We start from the raw sequence: 27946 nt of genomic DNA, 5'->3' as shown, positions 1-27946 counted from the left end.
AAGAACCCCAACAATGCCTTGATCGGGTGACCAAAATTAACATCACTACTGAAGAGGAATACGCGACCCTAAGACATCTACAATTTCACATGAGTAGTATTCTGATGGAGGGGAGGGGTGCATAAACTGAATCTAACCCATTAAATAAGTGGATGGAGGATAGAGGAAGCCAGGTTTCTATGAAATATTATTGGTATGGAAGTATACCGAAAACAATGGGATGAGGCTACAATGAGCCACATGGTAATGGATTAGAGTTGGAGACTCTAATAATATAAACTCATGTTTACTTTAACCTGAATACAGATGGCTTTGTAATGGAAATATTTACAAATGTGTATATTTACACGGGTTTACATACTGTAATTTGTTGTTTGTTAGTTGTGAAGGTCTAGAAGTGAGCATACTTACCACCAGATCTTGATTTCTAATACCATTCTCCAGTGAAAGGAACCGGGGCTCCTTGTAGAAATAGCTGATTCTAGGACTGAGGCAAGAAATAAAAAGAAAACCCATAACTTGATTCTAATGATAAGAAAAACCTCAGAAAAATCTCAGCTGAGGAACATCCTACAAAATAGCTGAGCAGTACTCCTTAAGAATATCTATATCATCAAAAATACTGAAAGTCTCAGAAACCATCATAGGCAGGAGAAAGTTAAAGAGATACGACGACTAAATGTAAGATGATATCCTAGAGGTTCTTGGAACAGAAAAAGAACATTGGGAAACACTGCTAATTTTACTGTTTAAAAATTTCCATATTTGAATATATTAATTTGAGCTTTATGAAATTTTATGAGTGATTATATATCAAGATCACTTGTATTTCAAAGCCTATCATGGCTTCCCTGGTGGCTCAGACAGTTAAGAATCTGCCTGCAATGTGGGAGACCCAGGTTTGATCCCTGGGTTGGGAAGATGCCCTAGAGAAGGAAATGGCAATCCACTCCAGTATTCTTGCCTGGAGAATTCCACAGACAGAGGAGCCTGGTGGGCTACAGTCCATGTGGTTGTAAAGAGTCGAACACGACTGAGCGACTAACACTTTCACTTTCATGTTCAAAAATCTATGCCATATAAAGATTAAGATAAGACATCACTGCTCTATTCTTGAGTATATTAAGAAGTAACTGCTACATTACATCATGATGAATACATTCTGGAAAGTGAAAGAAGTCTAAAGAATGAGTTCCCCATTCTCCAGGAGAACAGGCTACAGCGAGAGATAGGAGGTTAGCCTAAGATAAACTGTATTTAAATAACTCTGCTCCAACATAGTAGAATGGGTTATGTGTCATTTTGTATAAACCTTGAACACTGTACTGAGGTCAATGGAGTACTTTAAGCCTGAATTTACTGTCTTCTAAAATACTTGAATGTTTTCTTTTGTTGATTGTTTATATGATTTGGTTATAAATATAATCACAAAACAAACCAAAAAATAAGCACAGTGAAAATCATTCAGAACTGATCGGTAGAAGTGGAGAAGGCTTGGTAGACTGGTGGATATTCTGCTAGACCCAAAATTCTGAAGTCAATAGAAGGTATGGGGAAGCATTTACAGAAGGATTTTTGTATTGGCTGTGCTAGGTTTTCATTGTGGCGCACCAGATTTCTCTAGCTGTATCGTATGGGCTTAGTTGCTCTTCAGCATGTGGGATCTCACTTTCCTCTCCAGGGACTGAACTTGTGTCCCTTGCAGTGGAAGGTGAATTTTTAACTACAGGACCATTAGGGAAGTCCCCATGCAAGGACCTGGAAGTCTACATTATGAATCACTTTGCTATACTGCCCCGCAATAAACATCACTCAAAAAATGACAAAAGTGATGTCCAAAGTGAATGGATGAAAGAAAAAGGAAACACAAAGAGGGAGGGAGAGGGGAAGAGAGGAATTAGGATGCATTAAAATCTCTAAGGCACCTTAACCAACCCTAAAACATCAAGCTTCATAAATTAATTTAAATGGAAGCATTTGCATAAGATTCTCAACTTTGACTTTTACATCACCTTGCTACAAGACCAACTGGAGGTGGAGTGCAGTGGTGAACAGCATCTACTTCAGAGATAAAAGGTGATTCTAAAAAGGTGAAGCATTCTATACAAGGCCAAGCACTAACAGGACTTGGCCTGCTGCGTCCTTCCCACCTCCTTCACCTGCTCTCTTTCTTCTTGATTTGCAGGTGTACAAGGGGAGGCTGCTGGTGCGCAGGCAGACTGGGGGCTCTGTGTTCATTAAAGGAAGAGCTCTTGACAAACTTGCAAAATCTGGTCAGGTTCAAGAACAAGTATGCCAGCCTTGGTTTGTATTTCTGCTAGTTCTCCTTTTACACATTTCTTTACATATACAAGCAGCACACGTAAAGACCTATACGTATCACAGTGAAGAGTTTCGTCAAACAGCCAGACAGACGATAGTAATCAGCAAGACCTATTTTTCTACCCAACCAGATGGATGAAGATTGTTAAACCGGATTTATATTTCAGTAAGTTGTACTCGATTCACCACCCCTTCCCTCTCCCCGCCACCAACATTTATTGAGTACTTCCTGTATGCCAGGTACTATGTAGAATGAATGTGGCATAAATACGAGTAATGTTACCACAACAATACAAGCTCTTTCAGGGCAGAAGCTTTCTCTTATATCCCCAGAACTCACTTCTACCTGGCACAGAGTAGGCAGTCAGTAAACATGTGGTGACTGATGGTCTACCAGGAGTTAAAAATATATAGTATCAGTCATGTCGGTGACTGTGTTTCTCCACATATAAGCAGATGGTGATTAGATCAAGAGGTTTGGTGATCCATAAACAAAGAGAGGGCTCATTCAAATATTTCTACCAGGAAAAAAAAAAAAAAAGTATTTACGAAATGTTTTGGTGACACGAGATCTAATAATTGAATAAGTGGAGTTCAGTCTAGAGCAAGGCATGGTAATAGTAATGGTAATCGTGGTAACATATTACTTACTGAGTGTACTGAGTGCTTAAAAAACTATGGGCAGGCCCAGCACTGGTCCTCCCGCACTGTGTGAGGGTGTACTTGTGATTCTCAGCTTCACAGAGGAAGACACCAACAGCTAAGAACAAGTCAAGGTCATGGACCTAATTGGCAGGGACACCTTCAATTCTGATTCTCAAAGACTTCCTTCCACACCTCCCTCCCATCTCTTTTATCCACCACAGGACATTCCTCTTATAATCTGCAAGGCATCTACTGTTTTTTTTTTGTTTGTTTGTTTGTTTTTTAATGGAAGTCTTTTGTTTCAGTAGGACACATACGACTTGGGGTTCAAAAGCCACTTTGGGAATCAAATATAACCGACAGAATTTGCCTTCTCTTGCAGACCTGAAAGGAATCTGTGAGGAATTGGAAAGAAAAGGCCCCAACACAAACATTTACTTTACAACTCTGTCCCTGAAATCGAGTTTCTGTCCAAAGTAAGTAAGGGGGTGGACTAGAGGGAGAGTTGGTCATAAAACCAGTTTAAAAATCCTGTGGCTTGATAGCTAAGGAAAAAAAAATCATTCCTTAAGGTCAACAGACACTGTTAGCCTTGTGAGAACTGCCAGTGTTTGGGACAGTCATGTCTTAGCCCAGAAGTGTGCTTTCATTTCAGAACTTTCCAAAGCCCTGAAAAGCGCTGTGATCCCCTGTGGAACACAGATAAATTGAGGTATTCTAATAACACAAATGAAACCCAGACCTCCAGGGCCAATCAGCAGTGACATCACACCACATTCCAAAGCTGGCCTTTACCACAAGGAGCTTTACACAGAAACCAGTCTTGTTTTCCCTCAGTAAAAGGTGTGAGAGTGTGTTGAGCTTTATAGCATAGTAATTACTATGGGAAGATAATGACCTTCCCTTACATAGGCCTCGTCTGCCTTTTATAACCCAGGAAGTAATAGACCCCTTTTATGTGTATCTTGTTTTATCAAATCAAACTTGACCGCACATTAAGGGGGAAAAAAAAGTATACAAAACTCTTATAATCTGGTGACAAAAGCACTCCGCAATGCTCCAAGGATTCAATGCGGGTAAGATGAAACTAAATCACAAAAAAGTTCTTAGTGGCTACGTTCTCAAAATTTCAGACAGACACAAATGCGGCTGTCCCTCACTGAGCACTCCCAATGTGCCCAGCACAGTTCTGACAATGATACCATACCCCTTTTGCAGATGAGAAAATTAAGATATAGAAATGATAGATAACTTGCAGGGCCACAGGATGAATCAGGATTTCAACCCAGGCAATCTGTGAAACCTTAGTCCCAAACCACTGTGATAGGACCATTGAGAACTTGGTTTGGGTCTGGTAGGGCAGAGCCCAGGTGCGAGGAACAAAATGAGTGTTCATGGTTGATATCAAAGGGCTCTGGGGCACAGAGGCAGCAGAGACATGGGAGGCAGTCCTGTTTAACAGCCCCACTGGGAGAAACAGGCAGTGTCAGGTGAGAGAGACAGTCACACCCAACCAAACCCAAAAGGGCTTTTTGCTTAGTTGAGAAGAAAATTTACTGAAATTTTACCAAGTCACTAAAGTTTAATGTCTCCAAATAGGCTTCAGTATAAAGTGGTCAAAGAGTCCCAACACAAGATCAAGTCCTGTATGTCATGGAAAGTGAAAAATCGCTAGCTGGCTTCCCTGCTCTGCATAGGTCTACAGAGTACCAGTAATATTCCCAAACTGCCCCTGATGTCTCTTTTTCCAGCCAAACACAGGACTCTGGGTCCCCAAACCCCTGGGCCTCTAGTCAAAGATTCAGTCAGTCAGCAGATGTTTGCCAAGTGGCCACTACATGCCATTGCTTGTGCTCGATACATTTCTCTAAAAACACTCAGGAATGCGTAGATCTCAAGTTCCTGTTTACAAAATAGTGATGCAATGATAAGTGAACCCTTTCCAATTGGTCAGAATGGCCGCTTGTCCAGCTCGTCCATCTGCTAACAGGCAGGTGGAGGGGTAACATGGCGGTGATAGGAAAGTACAGCCACACACTGCCTGCAGCAGGCGGGCCACAGATACTATAGGAGAAGGAGGTGAGGGACGGATGCTCCAGCCAGCTGGAGAACAGCTGCATGGGCGTGCGTGCTCGGTCGTGTCTGACTCTGCAGCCCCATGGACTGCACAGCCCGCCAGGCATCTCTACCCGTGGTATTTTCCAGGCAAAAATACTGGAGTGGAGCCATTTCCTCTTCCAGAGGATCTTCCCGACACAGGGATGGAAACTGCATCTCTTGCATCTCCTGCATTGACAGGTGGATTCTTTATCCACTGAGCCACCTGGGATGTCCGGAGAGAAGCCACGACTTAGCCTCAATCAATTCCTGCCGTTCTTTACATTTTTCAGAGAAACCAAATAACAACAGCTACAAAAACCCAGTTCTTTATTTAAAGCTGCTCTATTCCAATCTGGCTTCCAAGTGAAGGTTTTCACAAACACTACAGAGGCCAAACACAACAGGCCTACAGAACAGCTGAGGCTTGCTGGGTATGAGCCTGCTATCCGCTTTGCTTCTGAGGTGTGGAAGCAAAGAGGCAGCCTGGCTTCGGAGAAGGCTGTCATGGGCAGTTTCTTGGGGGCCCTTTCGAGTCCACAGCTGAATCGACTCTGAGTCGCCCGGAGAGCTGCCTCAGTGTGGGGCTGTGAGCTGCTCATGCTGGGAAGTGTGTTTTGCAGAGACCAGGCCTGGAGAAGCAGCGAGGCATGCAATCTTGACTCCCTCCATGGAAGAAAGTGACATTTCGGCCAGCCCTACCCATGCAGTCTTAAATATTACATAAACACAACTAATTGGTTATGACTGCTGCAGTGATCAGAGATGCATTAGCAATCTGATGTTTTAAAAAGCAGACATTAATCAAGAATACTAATATAAGCAGTTACCAGGATCGCTCTCATTTTTCTGGTCTTCTTTCCCAAAATGTGTTGTTGCTTTAAACGTTTCAGCTGTCATCATTGCCTCCTGTTATCCATTTAAACCAGGTTCTGGCCTAATGGGATCACCTGAGGAATAACTTCCCAAGACTCAATCACTTTGATACCAAGTTAAAAAAATTCTAAAGGGAAATAACTCCTGGACCCTGACTTCTGAACACTGGCCGGCTAACAAACTCCAGCTCACTCACCATGAAAGGGAAGGAAGAGTCCCAGCATAAACACTGCCCTGGCAAGAGCTTCGGTCACCAAATGGAACAGCTATGTCACAATAAACAAAGAGAAACCAACACAGTAAACAGGTGGGAAGGAGTGGCTGGAGCCGCTTAGTTGGGAATTAGCAGGCAACACAGTGCAGAGACAGAGACCTCCGACACTGGCCCCAGACAGGACTAGGTTTGACTTCTAGCACCTTCACTTAAGAGCTGTGTGACAGGCACTGACAGACATGGCCAGCCAGTCGCCAGGTCAGTACCTATAAGATGCTCGTTGATACCTCAGACTGCCTGCTGACCTACTCCGAGTAGGCAACATCTACCCTGTTCAATAACCTGGCGCCTTAACTGCCCCAAAAGAGAGGGTGCAGTCCACATACCTCCAGCGGGGGTGTGTCTCAAGGGAAAGCCCTGTCTTGTGCCTGGTCCAGGAAGCTCCAGATAGAACACACTGCTCCTTTTCTACCTGGATCCCCAGACCTGACCCCTCAACTCTCTGACAGAGTAGGGCTCGAGTAGGGTCTATAACTCTGTTTGGTGAACAACTCTCTCTAGGGATTCTGACACAGCCAGTTTGTAGAACAGTGCTTGGGAACCACTCTAGGGAAGAATTCAAATGGATCTTCACAGGCACGTCTGTGGTAACAAGGGTCTAAGAATTCCCACCCCGCGCAGCCAGAGAACAAAGGCTCTGTGTGCTCTGGTGATAAGCCTATTGGAACAGAGTGCTGCTGGGGCGGGGCTTTGTCCTGCGAGAGCTCTGACATCTCACTGTATCATTCAGACGATGAGCTCAGTGAGCTAGACCATCCCATGAGACGGTTCTGGTGCCACGTCTAGACATTTTTGGTGTGCCATAAATATTAATTCTTATTAGTGCTGACAGACATGCTAGGAACATGAAACCAATATTTGAGAAAGAGAAAGACCAGCTCTCTTACCGCCCTTCTTCTCATATAGGCAAATTCATTGGCGTCTGGTAACTCCACAGAGTTGGACCAGTGAAAGCTGAGGGTCAGGAGATTATACCCAACCTGTAAGATTTTCGTCAGAGAAAGGAAGTATAAGAAGAAAGTAAGTTCTTTCAACTACACATGGGTTAAATTTCCTTTTCTTATAAAGTTAAAAGAAATCTTATTGGTTCCAAATATGTATGTGTGAAAGAAAAATGTGAGAGTCAATGCCTAGATGAGTAAAGTAACTTTGGAGGAGAAGAATATCTAGATCTACTCTCAAGAAGATGATATACTGTTTACAGTGTTTGGCTTATCGGGAATAGGAGTAAAAGTTTTCTGTAATACAGCAGGTTTATAAAGCAGTATTTTGCAAAAAACAATGTGTGTGTGCTTAGTCATGTCCAACTCTTTGTGACTCAATGGACTGTAGCCCACCAGGCTCCTCTATACTCATTATCAAATATTTCTCTCACCATGTAACATCTCAGAACCAGTTCTAGACCCCAAAGGCTGAGCTGTCAGTCTAGCCTCTATTCCACCTGAAACAAGTCTAGGAATAGAGAAAAGTGAAGGGCAGCATGAAAATACACACCCCAGTCTTTATCTCTTCCTTCACTCAGCACCACAATTTAAAAATGGGGACTGAGAATACAAGGGTGAATAATAAATGGCTGCTGCCCTCAAGGAACTTAAGGTAACAGAAACCAAACAACCATAGTAGCTGTATACTGTTAAGTGTATATAGCAGTCCAACAAGAGGTGTGATTATTATTTGTTGTTCAGTCGCTGAGTCGTGTCTGACTCTTTGCAACCCAATGGACTGCAGCACGCCAGGCTTCCCTGTCTTTCACCATCTCTCGGAGTTTGTTCAAACTCATGTACATTCATTTTAAAGACAGACTAGTGAAGAGAGAATAAGTAACTTGTCCAAGATCACCAGGTAGGAAGCACACACGTGTACAAGTATCAACCATGTGAGGTGAGACAAATATAAATGCCCTAGAGATGTCACAAATCAATACTGAGGTGCAGGGTCACTTTGGGCTGGAATGATTAGAGAAGGAATAAGAAAGGCAATGCTATTGTAGTTGCATTTTGAATAAGTGGGAGTTTTACAGGTAAGAATGGAGAGGCAGGGGATGTATTTTAGGCATGAGAAATGTTACTGAAATATAGCACAATTGGAAAATACTTTATTGTAGAGTTGAAAATAAAACTGTTTAAATCCTAAGAAGAGAGCACTTGAGGTTCTTAAACATACTATTACATGTATCTGGATCTAAAGCTTTTCTCATTCTCATTCTCCTTCACTAGCATCTTGCAACTTTCCTATTTGCCACAGCAATAAGAAATGATCACAGATTCTTCTCTATGTATGAAAAGCAAAAGGTGCTCAGGCTAGTCAGCTCCTGCCTTGAGAAGCAAAACTTCAGAGCCAGTATGCAGGCTCAAGTTCCTATCAATGGGCACACATGCCTGATGATGGGGCCTCAGGTTACATGAGCAGACAAGAGATACATGGGGCCGGGGGTAAACTCCCTCCTCCACTTTGTATGATATTATGAAAGCCAAGTCGTTTGCTTATCAATGAGTACCTAATAGAATACTGTAAGTTAGGAATGCTAGTTTCATGACTGAACTCCCATGGTTCAGGTCTGATAATTAGGTGTGGAGGTGCAGGGTGAAGAGGGTGGGAGCAGCAGATGTAGTGCAAAAAAAAAAAAAAAAAAAGAGTTATTTTAGAAAACATTTCTGGAGAAATGGTTCTGTTCAGGGTGGGAGGGGGAGAGTTTGGGAGAGCAGCCAGAAAGGGCTACAGAAGCTGGCTGAGGAGAGATCTGCTCAGAGACGTTAGTCAGGAGGCTATAGCTGGATACTGCTGACAGACATTCAGGAGGAAAGCTCTCCTGCCCCGGTGATTCTGTCCACGGATGTTCTGCTACATTGATACATTCAGGTGGGAGAAGAACTGTCAGTAGGCCTGAGGTTTAAAAGTTAAGTCAAAAAATGTTTTGCCTTCCAGGTGTGGCTGAATAGCAGCCTCACTACCCGGCCAGGAAACAAGATGAGGGGACAAAAGAGAAGACAGACAAAGAAATAAAGATGAAAAAAAAAAAAGGAGTAATGGAAAAACAGTGAATTTAACCAAAAACCTCCAGAATTCAAAATCTGGCAGCAGAAAGAGACTGCCAGAGTTAGTATTTAGCACAAAGTAACAGTTCCATCACTGGCTGATAGTCTTTGTTTTCACTGCATGAAACATTTTCTTCACTATATTGCAACCAATGGGATTTCAAACTCTCATTGGTGGGGCAATGGCTTCCTTTAATGTTCTATTCTCTTCTCTCCTCTGGTAAAGCTGCAACCTATTTGCAGCGCTGCAGTGTCAGATGAAACACTGGAGCTGAGCCAGGTCCGCTTTCTCATTCCCTCCTTCATTCAATAAATACTGTACTTACGAAAAGCCTTCCATGTTGCTCCTGAGCATAGCTGGTGTTTGAGATACAATGGTGAACCAAACTGATGGAGTTTATGGTCTGGGGCAGAGGGAAGGCAGACACTAATCAATTTATCACACAAATATATAATAAACTGTTCACTAGAAACATGGTGAGGGAGGAGGCTCTGAGCTAGCAGGCAGGGGCACAAGGCTGAGCCCAGGACATGTGGTCTTTCTGAGCTGTGCCCCAAAGAGGTTAACTGGATTGAGGTGGGGAGTTAGTGGAGGGTGTGTAGTGGATTTAAGGAACTGAAACGCCTGTGGCTAGAACAAAGGGTATGAAAGAATACAAAACCTCCAGAGTGAGAAGGTGATTGTGGAAAAATGTCATTCTACTGCTCTCAAGAATCCAGTGCAGAGGGTGTGTCCCTTTGGTCCAGACAGGGAGGACATCGTGGGTGGAGCACACTATTTAGTAACTGTTTCTAGCTCCTCCCTACCCTGGAGAGTAATGACCCAGATTTTTTTTGAGCCTGATCATGTTCATTTTTGCTCTTCTATTATTTTAAGCAAAACACTGATATTTTTTTCACTGCCAAATTGTAAAACAAGAGCCATGTCCTTAAAAGGGCCAATCAAAAAGCCAACATATCTATGTTCCCAGAGCTTTTTCCTGGATTTTTCACATGTTGAATCTGCATTTTAAATAAATGATAAGGCATAACTTGGCTCAAGAGAGAACTGCAAAGATAAAAACAATAAGGATGTAATTAGAGATCTGATATTTTGATTGTTATTTGCACATACCCTACCAAGAAGTTCCAACAAATACACATTGGTGGTTTTGCTCTATTTTAAACTCTGTGCATAGTGGCCCTGACACAGAATGGTGTCAGCACTTCCAGTCGAATATCTGGAAGGGCTATTGCTCTGAAATGCTACAGTCGCTCTACATTCAAAAGCCATTAAATACCGATTTCTATAATAAAAGGCTGTACTCATCTCAGATGATGTCATGTTGTCTGGGCTTCTGCATTCTCCAGGAGAACAACTTGAAATAATCAAGAGTACAGTGTGCAAACTCCCCAGGTGACCAGTTTTCTGATTTCTCTCGTAGAAGTGTGAGATTAGGAGGGAGAAAGCGAGAAGAGGGATGGTAAGCAAGAGGTTCAAGTTTAAAAAAATAACAAAGGAAAAATCATAGAGAAATCTGGGAACAAAATTTAAAGCATTCTGCTTTTTTTTAAACAGATGAAGACATGTGCTTCACTTCTTGTACATCAAAGAGACGCTCTGAATACTGGAAACTGTAACTCAAAAGTGCTTGTTTATATAGTGCATTGTTTCTACACTTTGACAGAAAGGGTGTGCATTTCCAGTGAGGAAGTATCCAACCACATTTTAACTATGAAGGAAACTTTTTTGGCCAAAGATTGAATTCTTTGCAAGGTGGTGATTTGTACACAAAAGAAACTCAATTCTACATCACTGTATGCAAAAAAAAAAAAAAAAAAAAAAACACCGGATTTAACTGTTTTTCTTAACCACCACAACAAAAATAAGCAAACTAAGAATACAATTATTTCAGAGTATAGTTTGGACAAAACCACAGCATTTAAAATTAAAACCCTAATGCATTTTACACGTTGGAAAATGTTAATTGTTAATGAACACTGCACCCTATCAGTTTCCTGTTCCAGATGGCCCTCTGTCAGGCTGGCAACAACTCAAGAGTCTGACGAAGAGGTGCAGGCATATGTCTTGTGTTTAAAATGAAAGGGAAAAAAGCAGAAGGGGGCTTCATTTTATAAACACTTCAGTGAAAATTACCATTCCATTTGGGACCAATTCACTCCAGGTGCTAAGAACAGAATAAACAGGCAACATATGAAGGCAGAAAAAGTCAGGTTTCCATGGGAATTACATTCTTGGTTACATTTACAACTAAATTTCAAAATACAAATGAATATCACCATGGTCGTACACATATGTTCTCCTTCTGTTTTTTAAAATATTAATCTTTTCTCCTCACATAATAAAATAATATCAGTGTCTAGAGCCTGTTGTGTCTCTTTTTAATTTTCTTTTGCTGAAATTCTAGGCTGCACTATTTGTATCTAAGTGTTTTCTTTCCTACCCAAGGTCCTAACGGTCCTCCTTTTTGGCTGAGAGAATTCTCCTTTGTGTGCATTTCCTGGTGGCTCAGATGGTAAAGAATCCACCTACAATGCAGGAGACCTGGGTTCAATCCCTGGGTTGGGATGATCCCTGGAGAAGGAAATGGCAACCCACAGCAGTTTGCTTGCCTGGGAAATCCCGTGGACAGAGAAGCCCCTATTCTCCTTTATGTTCTGATTAAGGGTAATTTGACTTTTGAGGGATAATGTCTCCTAGAACTCGGGACATTAATTCAGTACCAACATTCTCAACAATTACCTTGCCAATGTTAGTTTCAAAAGCCATATATGACATTATTCCTGATCCCCTTTATTTTAGGCACTCTGACCTTGACAGATAAACTACAAAACAAATTTAAAACAAAAATCTCACCTGCCACTTTTACTTGGGAAGCTTATATGGGATCTGAATTTCTACTTACCAATAGGTCACCAAGTACACATCAAAATACTAACAGTAGTTTTCTCTCAGTAGTGGGTTCATAGGTAACTTTAAATTTTATTCTGTGTTTGTTAAAGAGTAAAAGATAGTCCAAATACTCTACAATGAACAAGTATATTTCTGTAATCAGGGAAAAAATCCAATTATAAATATTTTAAGAAATGTATAAACATGAATGGAGTTTTAAAATTCATCCAAATGATAATCACTGCCCTGCTAATACTTATATTCAAAGAATTACATATAATTACACAGCTATACATGACAGGCACAATTATGGCTACTTGAGTGTTGACAGCAATTATATGGTGAAAGCAGTTTGAGGTCTAAGAATTTCCCCAGTTGTTTTGATGCTGTTTTCTAAAACATTAGTGAAAATTCCAGACAATGATTTTTAGGCATATAAACACCTACTCCTGGAGCAATTATTCTCATGCCAGTGACATCTTCATCCATTTACAGGCAAAGTACCAAACTCAAGAGGGAGAAGATAAGATATGTTTTTTAGATATAAAGAAAGAAAACTGGTTTATTTGTGAATGTTTTCACAATGGCCATGCCTAGCATTTGTACATCAGTGTCCCTTCGTTTGTGGAACCACTCCAGCCCCTCTTCTATCAGTAAGTGGTAATGCTGGACTGTTGATCACAGCCCACTGCCAGTTCTCCAAATCCTGCCCCCGTCTCTCTCCTGCCTACTCCCCAACGCAGTTATGAACTCAGGACTCAGCCTGGCCACAGACAACCCTATTCCTCTGGCAATGGAGACTGGAAGTCAGTCGGTTTCATGTCTTAGGGTTGAAAAACAAAAACTCTTTTTCCTGAGTTGCTGTTCTGAAATGACAGAAGCCAGGAATGCCTTAGAGGGATGAGGGGGTCACATGGAGGCAGCTGTGACAGGAAAGAATGAGGCCAATACTCAGGAGGAAGAGAAGTTTGGAAGATGCAGAGTGTCCCGATCATGCCTCTAGAGTCCCTGCACCCTCATTCCTAAATACAGCTCCATCTCCAGACCTGCCGTTTGAGCAAACATGAAAGGCAAATACCAACCAGGAAGACATGTTAACAAAACATATGACTGAGCACTAATAACCTTAATACTACAGGTGCTCTGATTTAAAATCATCAAGAATAGAATTAATAACTCAGTCCGAAAAAAACGAGAAGACCATGAGTAGGCAATTCACAGAAGATGAAACACAAATGGCAAATACCTGCTTTTCATCAATATTCAATGAAATGAAATTTATATGTGCCTTCTACATTGTTCTTTACATTTCCAAGTTTTCTACAAAGAGAAAGTATGACTACAATAGTGGAGGGAAAACCTTAAAGATATTAAAATATAAAATTAAATTTAAGAATGTTAACCTGGTTATCAGCAAGCTGAATGAGTGGGTGGGCAGGGGTGGAGTGGCCCTGGGCCACTGTGTGCCTGGAGCGCAGTGAGCATTGCTGGAGAACTGTGAACAGAGAAGGCCATCTCAAAGGAAGCAGACACGGCCGCAGGGAGAGCCCACAGCTCTCGGAAGGGAGGTTGAGTCAATGACTCCACTGCTTCCCACCCGAGATGACAGTGATAGCCTGACAAAGACAACGGTGCTGAGGAGGAGTAGGTTTAGAGTACACTGAATCTGATAAAAATAAAAAACAAATGAAGCTAGATCCCCAGAGTGGCAGCGAAAGAAGAGACCTAAGGTTCACCTAAAAAGACTCACTTTACAACGAGGAAGCTGAGTGACTTATTTTCAGGTTACACACCTATGAGGATTTTGAGGAATGAACATTAGTCCCCTTCTCCTCTGGGCTCTTTTCGACCACAACACTCAATCACTCCCATCTGATCCACAGCTATATGTTTAAGAAAACGATGCTGTATTCCATGCATTCCATTTGTTCTCTTTCATGACTAAGAAATTTATAATCTAATGTGCAATTAATAAGAATCAGCAATTATTAATCTGTCATACACAATTATTACTATTGGCATCATGAGCAGACATAAAAAATAATGATTTAGACAGTCTGTCTCATGCCTTTGTGCATATATAAATACCACTGCAAGAAGATCTGTTCCATTGTCTTAATTAAGAATGATCAGTTTTTATGATCTGGCATGAAAAAATTAAGTACTTGAGAAAGTAATTTGTAGTGATCCCTTAATATCTTTGCAAAATTACTTAACTAGTTAGCTACCTTAATAGGCAGCTCTAAATATTTTTCTACACAGCTTGTGATGTAGTTTAAATATGAACTAAACATCGTAAACTTCAGTTGATATAGCCATTTTGTAATACGTGCTGCAGTTAACTATTTTAATATGTTGGACAGTAAAACTAAATGTAACAGTTCCAACATTTCTCATGGGAGTGATTTAGGGCAGACATATGTTCTTCATCAGAGTTTCCAGCAGAAATCTTAGAAATCAAGAGGAAAAATAGACCCTATTATACCAAACAGTGTTACAAATCATAATGGAAAACAACAGTCTTAAAAAGCTGTTTTGTTTTGTTTTGGTGCCCTGAAACAAGAAATCTGAAACACTAGAAATGAAGGTACATGCCTTGATGAAAAGTCTAATGCTGGAATGCCACAATAACTGAGACTCCATAAGTTAGAAGCAAGAGATGAAGCAGAATCTTTTCTGAAATGAATTTTCCCCTGTATCCTGAAGTATTTCAGCTGAGTGAGTAGTGGATTCTGCAGTCATGGTTTTCTAAACTGTCACCTACTGTAATGAGCTCAAGTTTTCATTCAACTGTGGGTAACATTTAAGCTGGCAATGAACTTTCAGGATCACTCTGCTAGTTACCATGGCAACATCCTTATCATTGCCAATGCTCAAGGTCCAAGGAACAACTTTTCAAGGGAAAAATATGTGAAATCTTTAAAACTGTTTTTCAACTGAAATAGTGCCCTTAAGAGTAGAAATCTGCAGAAACATGTATTTTGAAATTTGATGAATTACTGAGGGGAAGCTGTGAAAGTAGGAAAGAATGCAGACGTGATGGGGAAAGGAAGCACAAAAGCGGAGAAGTTCTCATTAGCTCTTCGTCTTTTACAGTCCTCTGTTGGGAAGTACTTCGTATTTTACAAAGAAGACTGACTTTCTACAAGGCTGGGAAAAGTACTTGACCAATGATGAAAAATGCCTTGTTTGAAAGATATACCTCTACTAACATAATAAACAAAATGTCTATGCCTTATGCTGATGGAGATGAAAGTTTTCATAATAAAGTATCAGCCATGAATGGCAATAATAATTTTATATGGTCTATGTTTACCTGAACTTTTTCAAAAGAGAAAAGCTGTCATATACAGATCATTGCAAATAGATTTTTACTTTTGGTTGTAGAATGCGGCTTTGTTTTGCTACGGACAGGGGCATATTTATGCTTTCCATTGGCAAGGAGACCTGAAAGTATCATAAGCTGCCTCCTACAACCCACTGAAAACAAATTCTCAGCACCTTCCTCATTCGAAGTCCTCTCTTAGATTCCCATTAGAGAATACAAGTGGATGCTGGATGAGAGCTCTCTAGACTGTTCTTACCTTCAGCCTTTCCTCATCTGTCATCCATGGTTAATCTTAAAACAGGGCAATAGGCAAGTAAGGAGGAACAGAGAAAAAAAAAACTCAGGAAACAAGATCCCTTAAAAAAGTTGAAGATGATTTAAAAAATCATGGTCCATCATGAAGGTAATTTATACATTTTATTCCAGAGTAACAGGAATCCTGCCATTATTTTATATCGAGGTTTGGGGAACTACATAGGAAAGGGAGCATGACTAAAGATCTTGCTAGGAAAAGTACCATCTTCCCAGAAATTGAGGACAACTTAGGCACCATCCCTTCCACAAAACTGAAAATGTTACTTTTCGTAACATTTTCAAGTCCTAAAATGTCTTGGTAAAATTCCTACTGATGCTCAAGTCCTGGTGTAGGCCCTCTGTGCTGGGAAGCTCTTCTCATGGGAGTGAGTCAGACTTTCTGGCTGGCTTTATTTTCTTGATATGTCTTCCTAATATTAAGCCCCAAATTGCTTCCTAGCATTTTCCATCCAATAGTCAGAGTTCTGTGGGAGGTCGACTTCCACTTAGATGGTATCTTTACAGTATCGATTTGGAAGGAAAACCTATGCTACTTCACTGGTGAACTCACGGCAGATTAAAATGTAAATGAATGTGATTTTTCTATTAGTTAAAAAAAAAAAGCCAAAAAAGGAGTTCATAAGATCTGTAGTGTATAATTTCACTGCCTAGAGATCTTTCAGATTTCTAGTATTAGAGATTCAAAAGCTTTTCTCTATAATAGTCAATACCTGAAGCAGTACTTAGTCTAAAGACTGCAACCTGCATACTGGCTTGTATACTGGATACTAAAATCTAAAAAATATATATATATAAAGACTGCAACCTACAGGCTGAATCCTGCCTTTCAGTAAGATCCCTTTGACTTATACAGTGTTTTAGAAAATGAGCCAACTTCATAGGCAAATGATTACAAGTCTTCTGGTAGGACTTCCAAAAAGTTGTGGTTTTCCTATATGAAGAAAAAAAGGCAGATTTCACTAGCATATTCCTTTTCCTTTCATCTTCCTCCCTCCTTGCCCGAAGCATGGATATAACACATGGAAGAGGAGTATCCACCTCATGACCATGATAACAGAAAAAAAGGAGGAGGAAGCCAAAAAGAGTGTGAGTTCTGCTGCCTGCTTCTGAACTTCCTGCTGTGGAAAAAAAAAAAAAAAATCCCTGTTTATTTTTATTTATTATTTAAGCTAATCTGGTAAATTTTCCATCACATATAACCAGGTACAATCTTAATACAAGAATACAGAAATTGATAATCCCAAGTTATCAACAGGAACTAAAATAAGAATCTAAGAAATAAATGTAAGTCACAGTTTCCATGGTATTATCACGCTTCTCTCTGGAAGAACAGTTTTTAGATATTTTGAATCTTTCATTCCCTAGCATTACAATGAACCTTAATAAATAGATCTACCCCCTTTAAAGACATAGAAAAATTAAAGACAGGAAATATAAAAATTCAGGAAAATAAATTGATTAATATAAAAATTGCTTACCAAAAAAATTTTTTTTCCAAGAGTTCTGGTGTCAAAAACTATATACGCAAGTTTTGTTTTTCTTTGTTTCCTGATTCCAGAGCCTTCTGACCAACACACCTTAGTGCACTGATTTGCCCTTAATAGTTTACAGGTGTGACAAGCTGCTCCTTCACTTCAGGTCACAGGTCAATAGGGTAGGGCCTGAAGTGATCAGAGCCCCTGCTGCTGGTTTCCTCCCACCACAATAGCCTGTCCACTCACCATGGTAGGCCATGCAAGCGTTCTCATTGTTTGAATACATCGCAATGTGAAAAGTCTGGGAAGCACTGTCCTATATGATAGCTAGATGCTCGCAAAATAATAACAGCAATGGGAAAAAATTACCTATTACAATAGTAAATGGATCAAAAATTAGCTCATACACATAACATTGTTTTATTCTCAGCAAAACCATGAGTGGTCAATAGAGTGCTTGTATTTATTATCAAAGTTCAGAGACACTGATTTGCCCACTAACACACACTGAGAGGAAATGACACAGCCAGGACTTCTGAGTCAAGGATGTCTGCTCTAAGTCTATACTTTTCTGATATACCTCCCTGTATGAGGACAGTCCAAGTTTGCACAGATCTTTAAAATCAGTGTTTTGATTTCATACTCTGAAGAAAGTTCAAATGGTTTTCCTTTGTTTTCTCTTGTGACTGCCATGCAAACACTAATATATATAGAAACCGATATTTTCTTTGAACTTAGCAAGACTGAGAAAGCACAACACTAAATGACACATTTAGGCCATATCAATTTTCTTTTTACAGCTCCCATCCCTGACACCCAAGAGTCAACCCTTGTTATTTTGTGTGAATAGGAAAGAGTTTTTGCCCACCATTTTCCCCAAGAGTACCTATTAAAAAGAAAATAATAGCTGCCGTTGACCATCTTAAATTTTGTTTTGTTTTTCTAATCACAATTTCTCATTGCCCTTTCCATAAAAGGGAAGAATAGAGATGAAAGACACTGTCAAAAGTAAATTACATTTTTAACATACAAAAGGAAATATGAATTTTAAACACAGCACAATTATTGTCAAGAGATACTACTGAAACAAAAAGAATTTAACTTTGCTACTCCTGTTTTAGAAAGCTAGACAACCAACAGATTTCAATGACTAGAAAAAATATTTTAATTTCTTTATAGCAATGCAGAAAAAAAGAGGATACATGCACCAAAACAGGACAGTACAAGGAAACATCTGTAAGTCGCTATTGGGCTTCCCTGATAGCTCAGTTGGTAAAGAATCTGCCTGCAATGCAGGAGGCCCTGGTTCGATTCCTGGGTTGGGAAGATAAGCTGGAGGAGGGATAGGCTACCCACTACAGTATTCATGGGCTTCTCTTGTGGCTCAGTTGGTAAAGATTCCACCTATAATGCAGGAGACCTGGGTTTGATCCCTGGGTTGGGAAGATCCCCTGGAGAAAGGTTCTTTACAGACAGATTCAAAAACACAAGTAATATCTACACTATCAACCAAATATTATTCACTGTTCAGAAAATGAGCATGCATGGCATAAAACAATAAATGTAAGCAAGCATAAGTTATAGAATACAATATTCAATGGTTATGGAAATGAATTTGTGTCAGCTTTAGGTCTCATGTTTAAAGACATGGGCTCCAGACTCAGAACACCTGGGCTCAAGTCCTGGTTCTATCATTTAGCAGTTGTGTGATGATAACACGCTTCATCTTTAGTCCAGTATTGAACTTTACTTTAGAAAGTATTGCTTTCTTGATTCTATCAACAGTTAAGATTAGTAAAATTACAACATTATATGAAAAGCACAATTCTTATATTGATTACATGCTTATTTTCAATAATACTTTTAAATCTCATCAACCACAAAATGTGCAGGAGACATAAAATAATTTCTGCCACCCAGTAACAAGTAAGTCAAGACTAAAAGTTGCAATAACGTTAAGTGCAACACTGTGGACCAGACTAACATAGGTCCATGATAGGCTAAGCACATTTGGAAGACAATTCAGTTCTTCCAGTACATTCTGGGCATGCCTTGTACTGATACAAGACTGAGTCACCCCTGCCTCAACACCATCCTATTACTCCTTATCTTGAGATGTAGGTTAAACTTTCTCTTCAGCAGCTAAGTGTAAACATAAACCCGACTCCTCAGGCCACGTGCCATTTCAACATACTTAATAAGAGGCATATCTATACTGGCCAAGTAAAAGTCTATCTTCAGAAAGCAAGTCCTTTTTGTGTCCACAGAAGTTGACCAAGGCACGCATGTTCCACTGGCAAGTTAACTTATGTCAAGTTTAAACAGCACATCTTATTCATCTATTTAAATTGCACATCCAAAGTTGATCTGGGTAGGAATGTATACTTTGTATTATAAAACAAGATGTCACATGTACACCCATGGCTGATTCATGTCAATGTATAGCAAGAACCACCACAATATTGTAAAGTAATTAGCCTCCAATGAAAATAAATAAGTTAATTCAAAAAAAGATGTCTCAAAAGTTTAACACTGCACTAAAACTTTCATAGATTCTTTTTTTCACCTTCAACTGCTAAGCTTACAAATTTTCCTGATATATAAATACAAATGTACAGAAGTGTTTTTAATCGTGAAATCACATTTATAAGCAAGAAAATGCAATATCCTGAGCAATCAAAAACAGAGAAACTAATAAAGAATGAAATTCTGGGTCAATAAACACCTTGAGCAAATATCAAATGAACACTCTGACTGCTTGACCTTAATTCCCAAAATAATATGGTAACTCACTAGTGCTGCAGAAAAGCTAGCCAAACACCCTCACTAAAACATACCATGCTTGTTGTCTGTTTCTGGAATTGTGTGTGTTAAGAATAACGTCCAATTACACTCTCCTAGCATTCAAATCGACTTTGAATCAAATCACTGTTCTAAGCTTTATACAAACCGTATGAACCCTTTCTAAGTCAATATTCATTTATAACCACACACACACATGGAATCACACACAGCGCTGTACCTTAATGAAATGGGAACAGCTCCCACACATTTTCCTTATGTAGATTTTATGTTGGCAAGCAGATTCTGTACTGAGCAAGGAAATGCTTCACTTCTATGGGAACCTCATTCAGTTTCCATCTCATCAAGGTTTCATTTTCCAGGACCAGACACAGGAAAGGCCAGCAGTGGGGCACAAAGGAAAGCACATATGCACAGGACACCCAGGTGGACAGCAACACAGCTTACTTCTGAGCAAGCTCCCCAGCCAGGGAGGCAAGACAGGGGACAGGGGAAAGGTCGGGAGATACATTAGTAACCTACCTAGTTGAGTCTTCCCCAGTGGAAAGGTCTAAACACACCCCCACAAACATACACTCAAGAATGAATGGCAACTTGGTCTGTTTTTATAAAGTATTTAAGTTTCACATGTAAGTTTTAATAACTTCTCACTCTCAAACAGACTTAGGCTCAATCCATACTACTGGCAATAAGATTTACACAAAATATAAATAACATTGAATTTGATATGAAAAAATACAACTGATTATCTCCTTAAGTTGGGCTTTCATAAGTTATATCACAGTTCTTATTAGAAATGAAAATGGTTAGCTTTTATGACTTTTAATTAAATATTTTCCCCAAATCAGCACAGCCTACTTCATTGGGATATTTGGGTATTATTTTGGATACTATCAATTAACTCAGATTTAAAATGAAAAATGGAAGTCAAAATATAAAACTGTTCTTGAAAATGTCAATTTTCATCCTATAACATTGTATAATATCTTAGGGAAACGGGTTTGCTTTTTCTAAAGTTTGAAAAGACAATCTCAAAGAGAATACGTCATCAGAAACCTTTTGAATAGGATGTACCATATTTTATTTTTTCTTAAAGATATTACATCTTGTGAGAATTTTGCTGTTTTAACAAGACTTAGGTTCTAAGACTATGAATTCTAAAAAAGCAACTAGAAGGCCATTTTACTACCACAATTGGGAAAAAAAATTACTGCAATAAAAACTTCTAATCCTAAAAGCTGACTAGCATTCATCAGGCCTCATGAAATTCTAAACAACTCCAATGAAGATAAGTTACACCCTCTTTCCAAAATGCCTTTATTTTAAAACCTGTTTTCTGTACCAGGGATGAATACGTCCTCTATTTTTGTTAAACACTTACCTGTGATTTTCTGCAGCAAAGGTGACAATTCAGACTCCTCACAAAAGACCTGAGCCAATGCTTTCTTCACTTTGTCTTCACCTTCACCCAGGTCTTTGTCCACTGAGAACTCTCCACTGACAGAATAAATATATAGCAGGAGGACCAGCAGCTCTTCGGGGCTGTAGTCATCATTGGTCCTCTGGTTCAAAGGCTTAATCATGGGCAGCAGCTGATTTAACACAACAGACATTGTCGATTCCCCAATGTTCTGAAATAAAAGGGGGGAATAGGACATACGTCAATCTGTACAAAGGTGTAATTTATGCACTACATGAGTCCAAGGATAGCATGCAAACAAGTCTGTGATGTTCACTGACTAGATGGGTTTTTTATTTGTTTCTTGTCCTGGAGAGAATACTGCAGGAAATTTGGCATTAGAGCTATGTTTTTGAAAGATCTAGTTCATCAAAAGGCTGGTCAAGTTGCATATCCTTTTGTATTATCTTACACATTTCCTAAACAAATAAGAGCCCATGTATTCTAAAAATAAAAGTGTAAGTACGTCAGACACTAGAAAATGTAAATATCTGTAAAGTAATATGATTAAAAATAAAAACATGCCAGCACCTATGTATACAAATGAATGCTGACACTCCTTCAGAGGAATTACTTTGGATTTTATAGCATATTCTTTTTAATATTCTTTAAGTTGGCAAATATGAGATAGAATAGATTTTTTTAAAATAACAATGAAAAGTCATTTTCTGCTAAATCTGGTCAAAGTGGGTAATGACACCTCAAGATATTTTGGGGTTAGTCTGAAGGTATGGTGATGGACAGGGAGGCCTGGCATGCTGCAGTCCATGGGGTCACAAAGAATTAGACATGACTGAGTGACTGAACTGAATTGATTCACCTTTAAACTTAAAAAAAAAAAGTGTGCTTTTAGATATTTCAAGTTCCTGAGTGATATTTAGCAGAGAATTTCAAAATTCCTTTCAAGTGATGATAGCATCGTAGTACTGAGCGAGTTGCATAATTTCCAAGGCACTATGCACACTGCTTGTACAAATTCTGAAGTTTTTGGTGAATAGACAAATCCCCAACTTACATGGTGATTTAATTTTACTTACAATGTAAAATAACCCTATAAAATAAAGTTCAACTATTTGCATTTATATTAAAATCAGGAGCTAAATAATCAGAACTTGCAACTTTCACATGATTCATTTTGAAGCATTCCCTGAGCAGATAATCTACTATGTTCCAAGTACTACTCTGGGTCTGGGAAATATAGCAGCGAACAAAACAAATCCTCTGTTCTCATAGAGTTTACATTTTAGTGGGAGAAAACAGACAAAAAGCTAAAGAAGTAAAATATATAGCATATTGAATGTTGGTAAGAGCTATGGAGAAAAATAAAGCCGGAATGAAACATGGGACTTCAGGGTGTGTTTGTTTATGTAGGTAAATATGCACTATTTTAAAGAGGAAAAGCCATGTTAAGAAGGGAGTATTGAAATAAAGAAAGACCTATAGAAACTCTCTCTCTCTTAATGAAGTTGACAGTAAGCAGCTGAATTTGGTTGTTATTGGGATGACTACCCAAAACGAGCTTTTCTAGTCAAGTCATTCCTACACCTGGGAAAATCTGGATATATTATCTCAAGGTTAAAGTTCACAATTAAATTCTTTGGTACATGAGAAACAGCTGTTTTTATTTCCACTAAAAATCTTGGATGTTCACAATGTACCAAACAAAACCAAAATGAAATGGATAAAAAGTACAACTGGAAAAGAACAGAATGGAGCTTTTACTGTTACATGGTAACAAGACATGGTTTACCAAGTATAAACATAGCCACGTCTCAAAGGACATGGCTGAAAGGTTTGAAGGCATCCTAGGACTGTCCTATAGCCTTGGGAATCTCTTGAGAGGAACTTTCAAGGGTTTGTTCTTTGCTTTACATGTTGTCAAAGGCAATTTAAAAGAAAGGAGCTGTGTGTTAAAAGAGGGGCTGTGGGGGCTACAGTTTTCGTTTCCTACTTTTTACCCTATCACCAACTCCTGGATGTCATTAAGCAGATTCCTTTATCGCTTTATGACCCACTTCTAAAAAGCAGGTGTACACATCAAGTATCTGTCCTGTAGGAGCCCTGTGGTTCTCTTCCCAGAGCAAAAAAGACTTTTTTGGAGATAGTTATAAAAAGTAAAATGGGGCAGGGTAATCATCATAATGATTTGAAAAGATTCACTCACTAACATCCAGCCATCATAGCATCATTTTCGAGTCGTTGATCTAAGATATGCCCCTGTGGCTCAGTGGTAAAGAATCCGCCTGCAATGCAGGAGACACAGCAGAGGTGGGTCTGATCCCTGGGTTGGGAAGATACCCTGCAGGAGGAAATGGCAACCCACTCCAGTATTCTTGCCTGGGAAATCCCATGGACAGAGAAGCCTGGTGGGCTACAGTCCACGGGGTCACAAAGAGTTGGACATGACTGAATAGCAACTGAATACACACACACACACACACACACACACACACACCTGCCATGGAGAGCAAAATCCCTCCTCAGTGATACTGTGGTGGACTTCGGATTGCCTGGTCATGCTTGTGCACACCAACTCGAAAATGTTTATTAAAGCATTCCAAGTAGTTAATAACTGAGTTGAAAACAAAGCCAAGAATACTAATCAGTCTTACAGAGGCATTAGATATGGTGGAAATAAAGAGATTTCATTTCAAATATCCAGAATCCACTTCTGACTATTCCACTAACTAGTCTCTTAACTTTTTTGGACCTCAAGGAGATCCAACCAGTCCATTCTGAAGATCAGCCCTGGGATTTCTTTGGAAGGAATGATGCTAAAGCTGAAACTCCAGTACTTTGGCCACCTCATGCGAAGAGTTGACTCATTGGAAAAGACTCTGATGCTAGGAGGGATTGGGGGCAGGAGGAGAAGGGGACGACAGAGGATGAGATGGCTGGATGGCATCACTGACTCGATGGACGTGAGTCTCAGTGAGCTCCGGGAGTTGGTGATGGACAGGGAGGCCTGGAGTGCTGCAATTCATGGGGTCGCAAAGAGTCGGACATGACTGAGTGACTGATCTGATCTGATCTGATCTGAAACTTTTTAGGAAGTCTTTATCTCTGAAATGATAAAGGACAATGACTGAGTTCTTAAGTCATAGTTATGCTAAGATCTACATTTCTACTTTCTTCTTACTCCTTTAAAAAAATTACCAGTGATGATAGAATAGAGTGAATTATATTCTCATTGTTTGCTACACAACAAAATATAAATACTCAAAATAGAAAATCTTTACTATAGGAAGAAATGTAGATGCAGAAATATTGCACATACATGTGTAACATGGGCTGATATACACGCATGTATTTAACTTTGTCTACTGAGAAGATCTGGAAGTAGTGACACCCCAGCAGCAATGGGCACCCCAGTGGTCAGATCTTAGTTTCTAATTTCACTCTCCAATAATAGGAACCAGAGATCCTTGGAATGGCTGGGGCTGGGGCAGGAGAAATACAAGGAGAACCTGGAATATCTTATAGTGCCACAAAGTAAGGAAATCCTCAGAAAACAGACAAATGGGGACACATGAAGAGAACACAAGAGAAAACTGGAAGCCCTCCCAGTGGCCAAAGCTGGAACAAGTTGAGCAAGAGAATAATTAAAGTAGCAATGGATTATAACCCGAAGTATAAAGTAAATATGCATCACTCCAAACTGATATGAATAAATGACTGCGTTAATAAATGCAGGAGAAGACACAAACCTTCCTTAACAAAATAATTCCAGATTACTTACCTATATAGGACACTTCCCCTCCAGGAGGTAGAATTTAATTGCCCTACCTCTTAAGTATGGGCTGAACATAGTGACTTGCTTCTAAAAAATTATGTATGGAAAAGGGAGGGAAGAGCGACTTTATCTTAGAGGATCAAGGTTAATGTCACCAGTGATGTCATAGTGATATCATGTGTCCCTAACATGATGTGATAAGAACAGCACTTCATTTTTTGCAGTATTCTTCTCCCAAACCCATAAACCCATGACAAAAACATCAGATAGATGCTGAGGGACATTCTACAAAATGCCTGACCAGTACTCCCCCAAAACTGTCAAGGTCATGAAAAATAGAACAAAAATAAAAACTATCACACACTACATGAAACAAAGGAAACATAATGACTAAATGTAATGTGATGTCCTGGATAGGATGCTGGGACAGAGAAGGGACATTAGAGAAAAACTAGTGAAATGAGATCAAAGTCTGGAATTTATAATTAAGAGTAATGTACCAGTGTTGGTTTCTGAATTTTGATGAATGGTTGTGGATACACAATACTGTAAAGTGAGGGGTATACAGAACTTCTCTGTATTATCTTGGCAATTTTTCTATAAATCTAAAACCATTCTGAAAACATTTATTGGAAAGGGAAGAGGAAGGGGAGAGGGAGGAGACGGGGGAAGGGAAGGACAGTAAGAGACAAAGACAGGTACATTCTGATCTTTCTATCAGACTGAAAATTCCAGGAAGACTGATTTCAGTGTAGTAAAAGGAAGAGGGCTTCCCAGGTGGTGCTGGTGGTAAAGAACCTGCCTGCCAATGCAGGAGGCATAAGAGACACGGGTTCAATCTCTGTGTGAGGAAGATCCCCTGGAGGAGAGCATGGCAACCCACTCCAGTATTCCTGCCTGGAGAATCCCATGGACAGAGGAGCCTGGCAGGCTACAGTGCATAGTGTTGCAAAAAGTCAGACACAACTGAAGCGACTTAGCCCACCTACCAGACTGCAGAGCTCCCACTACTACTACTATTGCCTACTACCCCATGGACACCCTTTTTACCCAGCAGAAGTGATTAAGATGCTTGGGAAGGGAATGAAATACCTTCCAGGAATAAGAAGCCAGTAGTCTCAAAGGAAGGAGCAGCAGCCTACACACACTGGATGTGAAACCAGATTTTGGAACCTAACTGCAAAATTAGTCAAAGGTTAAAGGCAATATAAACATTATTAAACGCTGCCATTAAAAAAGCACATACAGAGTAAACCACAAAGAAAGGGGGGGAAATGGATTATTTATAAAGTACCAGGGATTAAATTTCTCACTCATTTTTATATAAATGGTCTTACTGGTGGGAGGTGGAAGACTGGAGCTGTGTCTGGAATGACCAAAAAAAAAATTTTTCTTTTTTTTAAATTCTGCAGACTGGGACTTCTGTTATTCTTGAATGAGTCCCCAGTAACTCCATACAAAAGGTCCTCTGTAAAATGTATGTTGTCTTTAGAAAAGCCAAGTTGGGGGCTGAATTAAAATCCCTCTGCAAAGTCAGTCAGTCTCTGCTGGCTAGCTCTGCAGGCATGAGGTGCAAACGGGCCATGTGTGGTATGGCTACAGAGCAGACCGCTGTTCCACACCTGCCCCTCTGCGGCCTGAGTCTGAGGACACTCAGGGAAACTCTAAGCCATCTAAACTGCTGCTCTGCTGAGAACCCGTCTGCAATTCCTCCAACTTCCGCTCAGTTAGTGGGTGCAGGCTCAAGGGATGGTGCCAGTGTGGGGCCTGAGGGAGTATGTGAGGCCCTTCTGACCCCAAATACCATATGTATTAATGGCCTTTGCCGTTTTTGCATTAATACTTGCCACAAGGCCTTAAATCCCCATAACTAAAGCCACTCTGCTTTTTGGGGGAGGGGATAAGCTTTATATGCTCCAGGGAAAATGCAAAAGTGTAACTTGGTGTGTACAAGGATAACTAATTGCTGCCCTCATGCATTCATCAACAAATATTTATTGTATACATATTATGTGCCCTACACTGTGCTCTACTCTAGGCATGCAAGGAACAAAGCAAGACACAAGGAGCTTACAGGAGAGTGAGGACAGGAGTAAACGGTCATGCTGCTGCTGCTTTAGCAGAGGGATTCATTCACTCCGGAAATAGAGCCGAGGAACACCTACATCTTTGAAGAGGTGGTACCTCAACTGAGTCTTAAATAATCAACACCTAATATCATGGCAGAGCAAAGCTCTGAGAAATGAGTGATGGGTTAGGATCCTTTGTTCATCCCTTCAACAAATATTTAATACACACTAGTGCATGACAGGCAAAACAATGCACCTCCCCAAAGAGACCCACACTCTTGTCCCCAGAACCATACATGTTACGTTATATGACAAAAGGGACTTTGCAGATGTGATTAAGGTTAAAGACCTTGAGATGAGGAGATCAACCTACATTATCTTGTTGTTGTTCAGTCGCTGGGTCCTGTCTGACTCTTTGCGACCCCATGGACTACAGCACGCCAGACTTCCCTGTCCTTCACTATCTCTTGGAGTTTGCTCAAACTCATGTCCGCTGCATCGATGATGCCATCCAACCATCATCAACCCCTTCTTCTCCTGCCTTCAACCTTTCCCAACACCAGGGTCTTTTCCAATGAGTCAGCTCTTTGCATCAAGTGGCCAAAGTACTGGCACTTCACCTT

The 27946-nt window shown here is 40.0% G+C and overlaps 1 protein-coding gene and 1 long non-coding RNA gene across 2 annotated transcripts in view; both read right to left on the bottom strand.

The window, feature by feature from the left end:
- SCFD2 (sec1 family domain containing 2) overlaps positions 1-27946 on the bottom strand; it is a 394561-nt gene that overhangs the window by 218211 nt on the left and 148404 nt on the right. Inside the window, exon 5 of the mRNA XM_006047767.4 lies at positions 21444-21693. Coding sequence (XP_006047829.4) covers positions 21444-21693 — 250 coding nt within the window. The remainder of the gene's footprint in view (positions 1-21443; positions 21694-27946) is intronic.
- Positions 784-21434, bottom strand: LOC123334531. Its single transcript, XR_006552535.2, has 2 exons — positions 17264-21434; positions 784-7194 (listed from the first exon to the last, which is right to left on the bottom strand). It is a non-coding gene; the product is annotated as an uncharacterized LOC123334531 (long non-coding RNA).

This window comes from Bubalus bubalis, chromosome 7, assembly GCF_019923935.1.
Source record: "Bubalus bubalis isolate 160015118507 breed Murrah chromosome 7, NDDB_SH_1, whole genome shotgun sequence".
In the NCBI taxonomy this organism is placed as follows: Eukaryota; Metazoa; Chordata; class Mammalia; order Artiodactyla; family Bovidae; genus Bubalus; species Bubalus bubalis.
The sequence above is the reverse complement of the archived record's forward strand: the minus strand, read 5'-3'. Positions and strand labels throughout refer to the sequence as shown.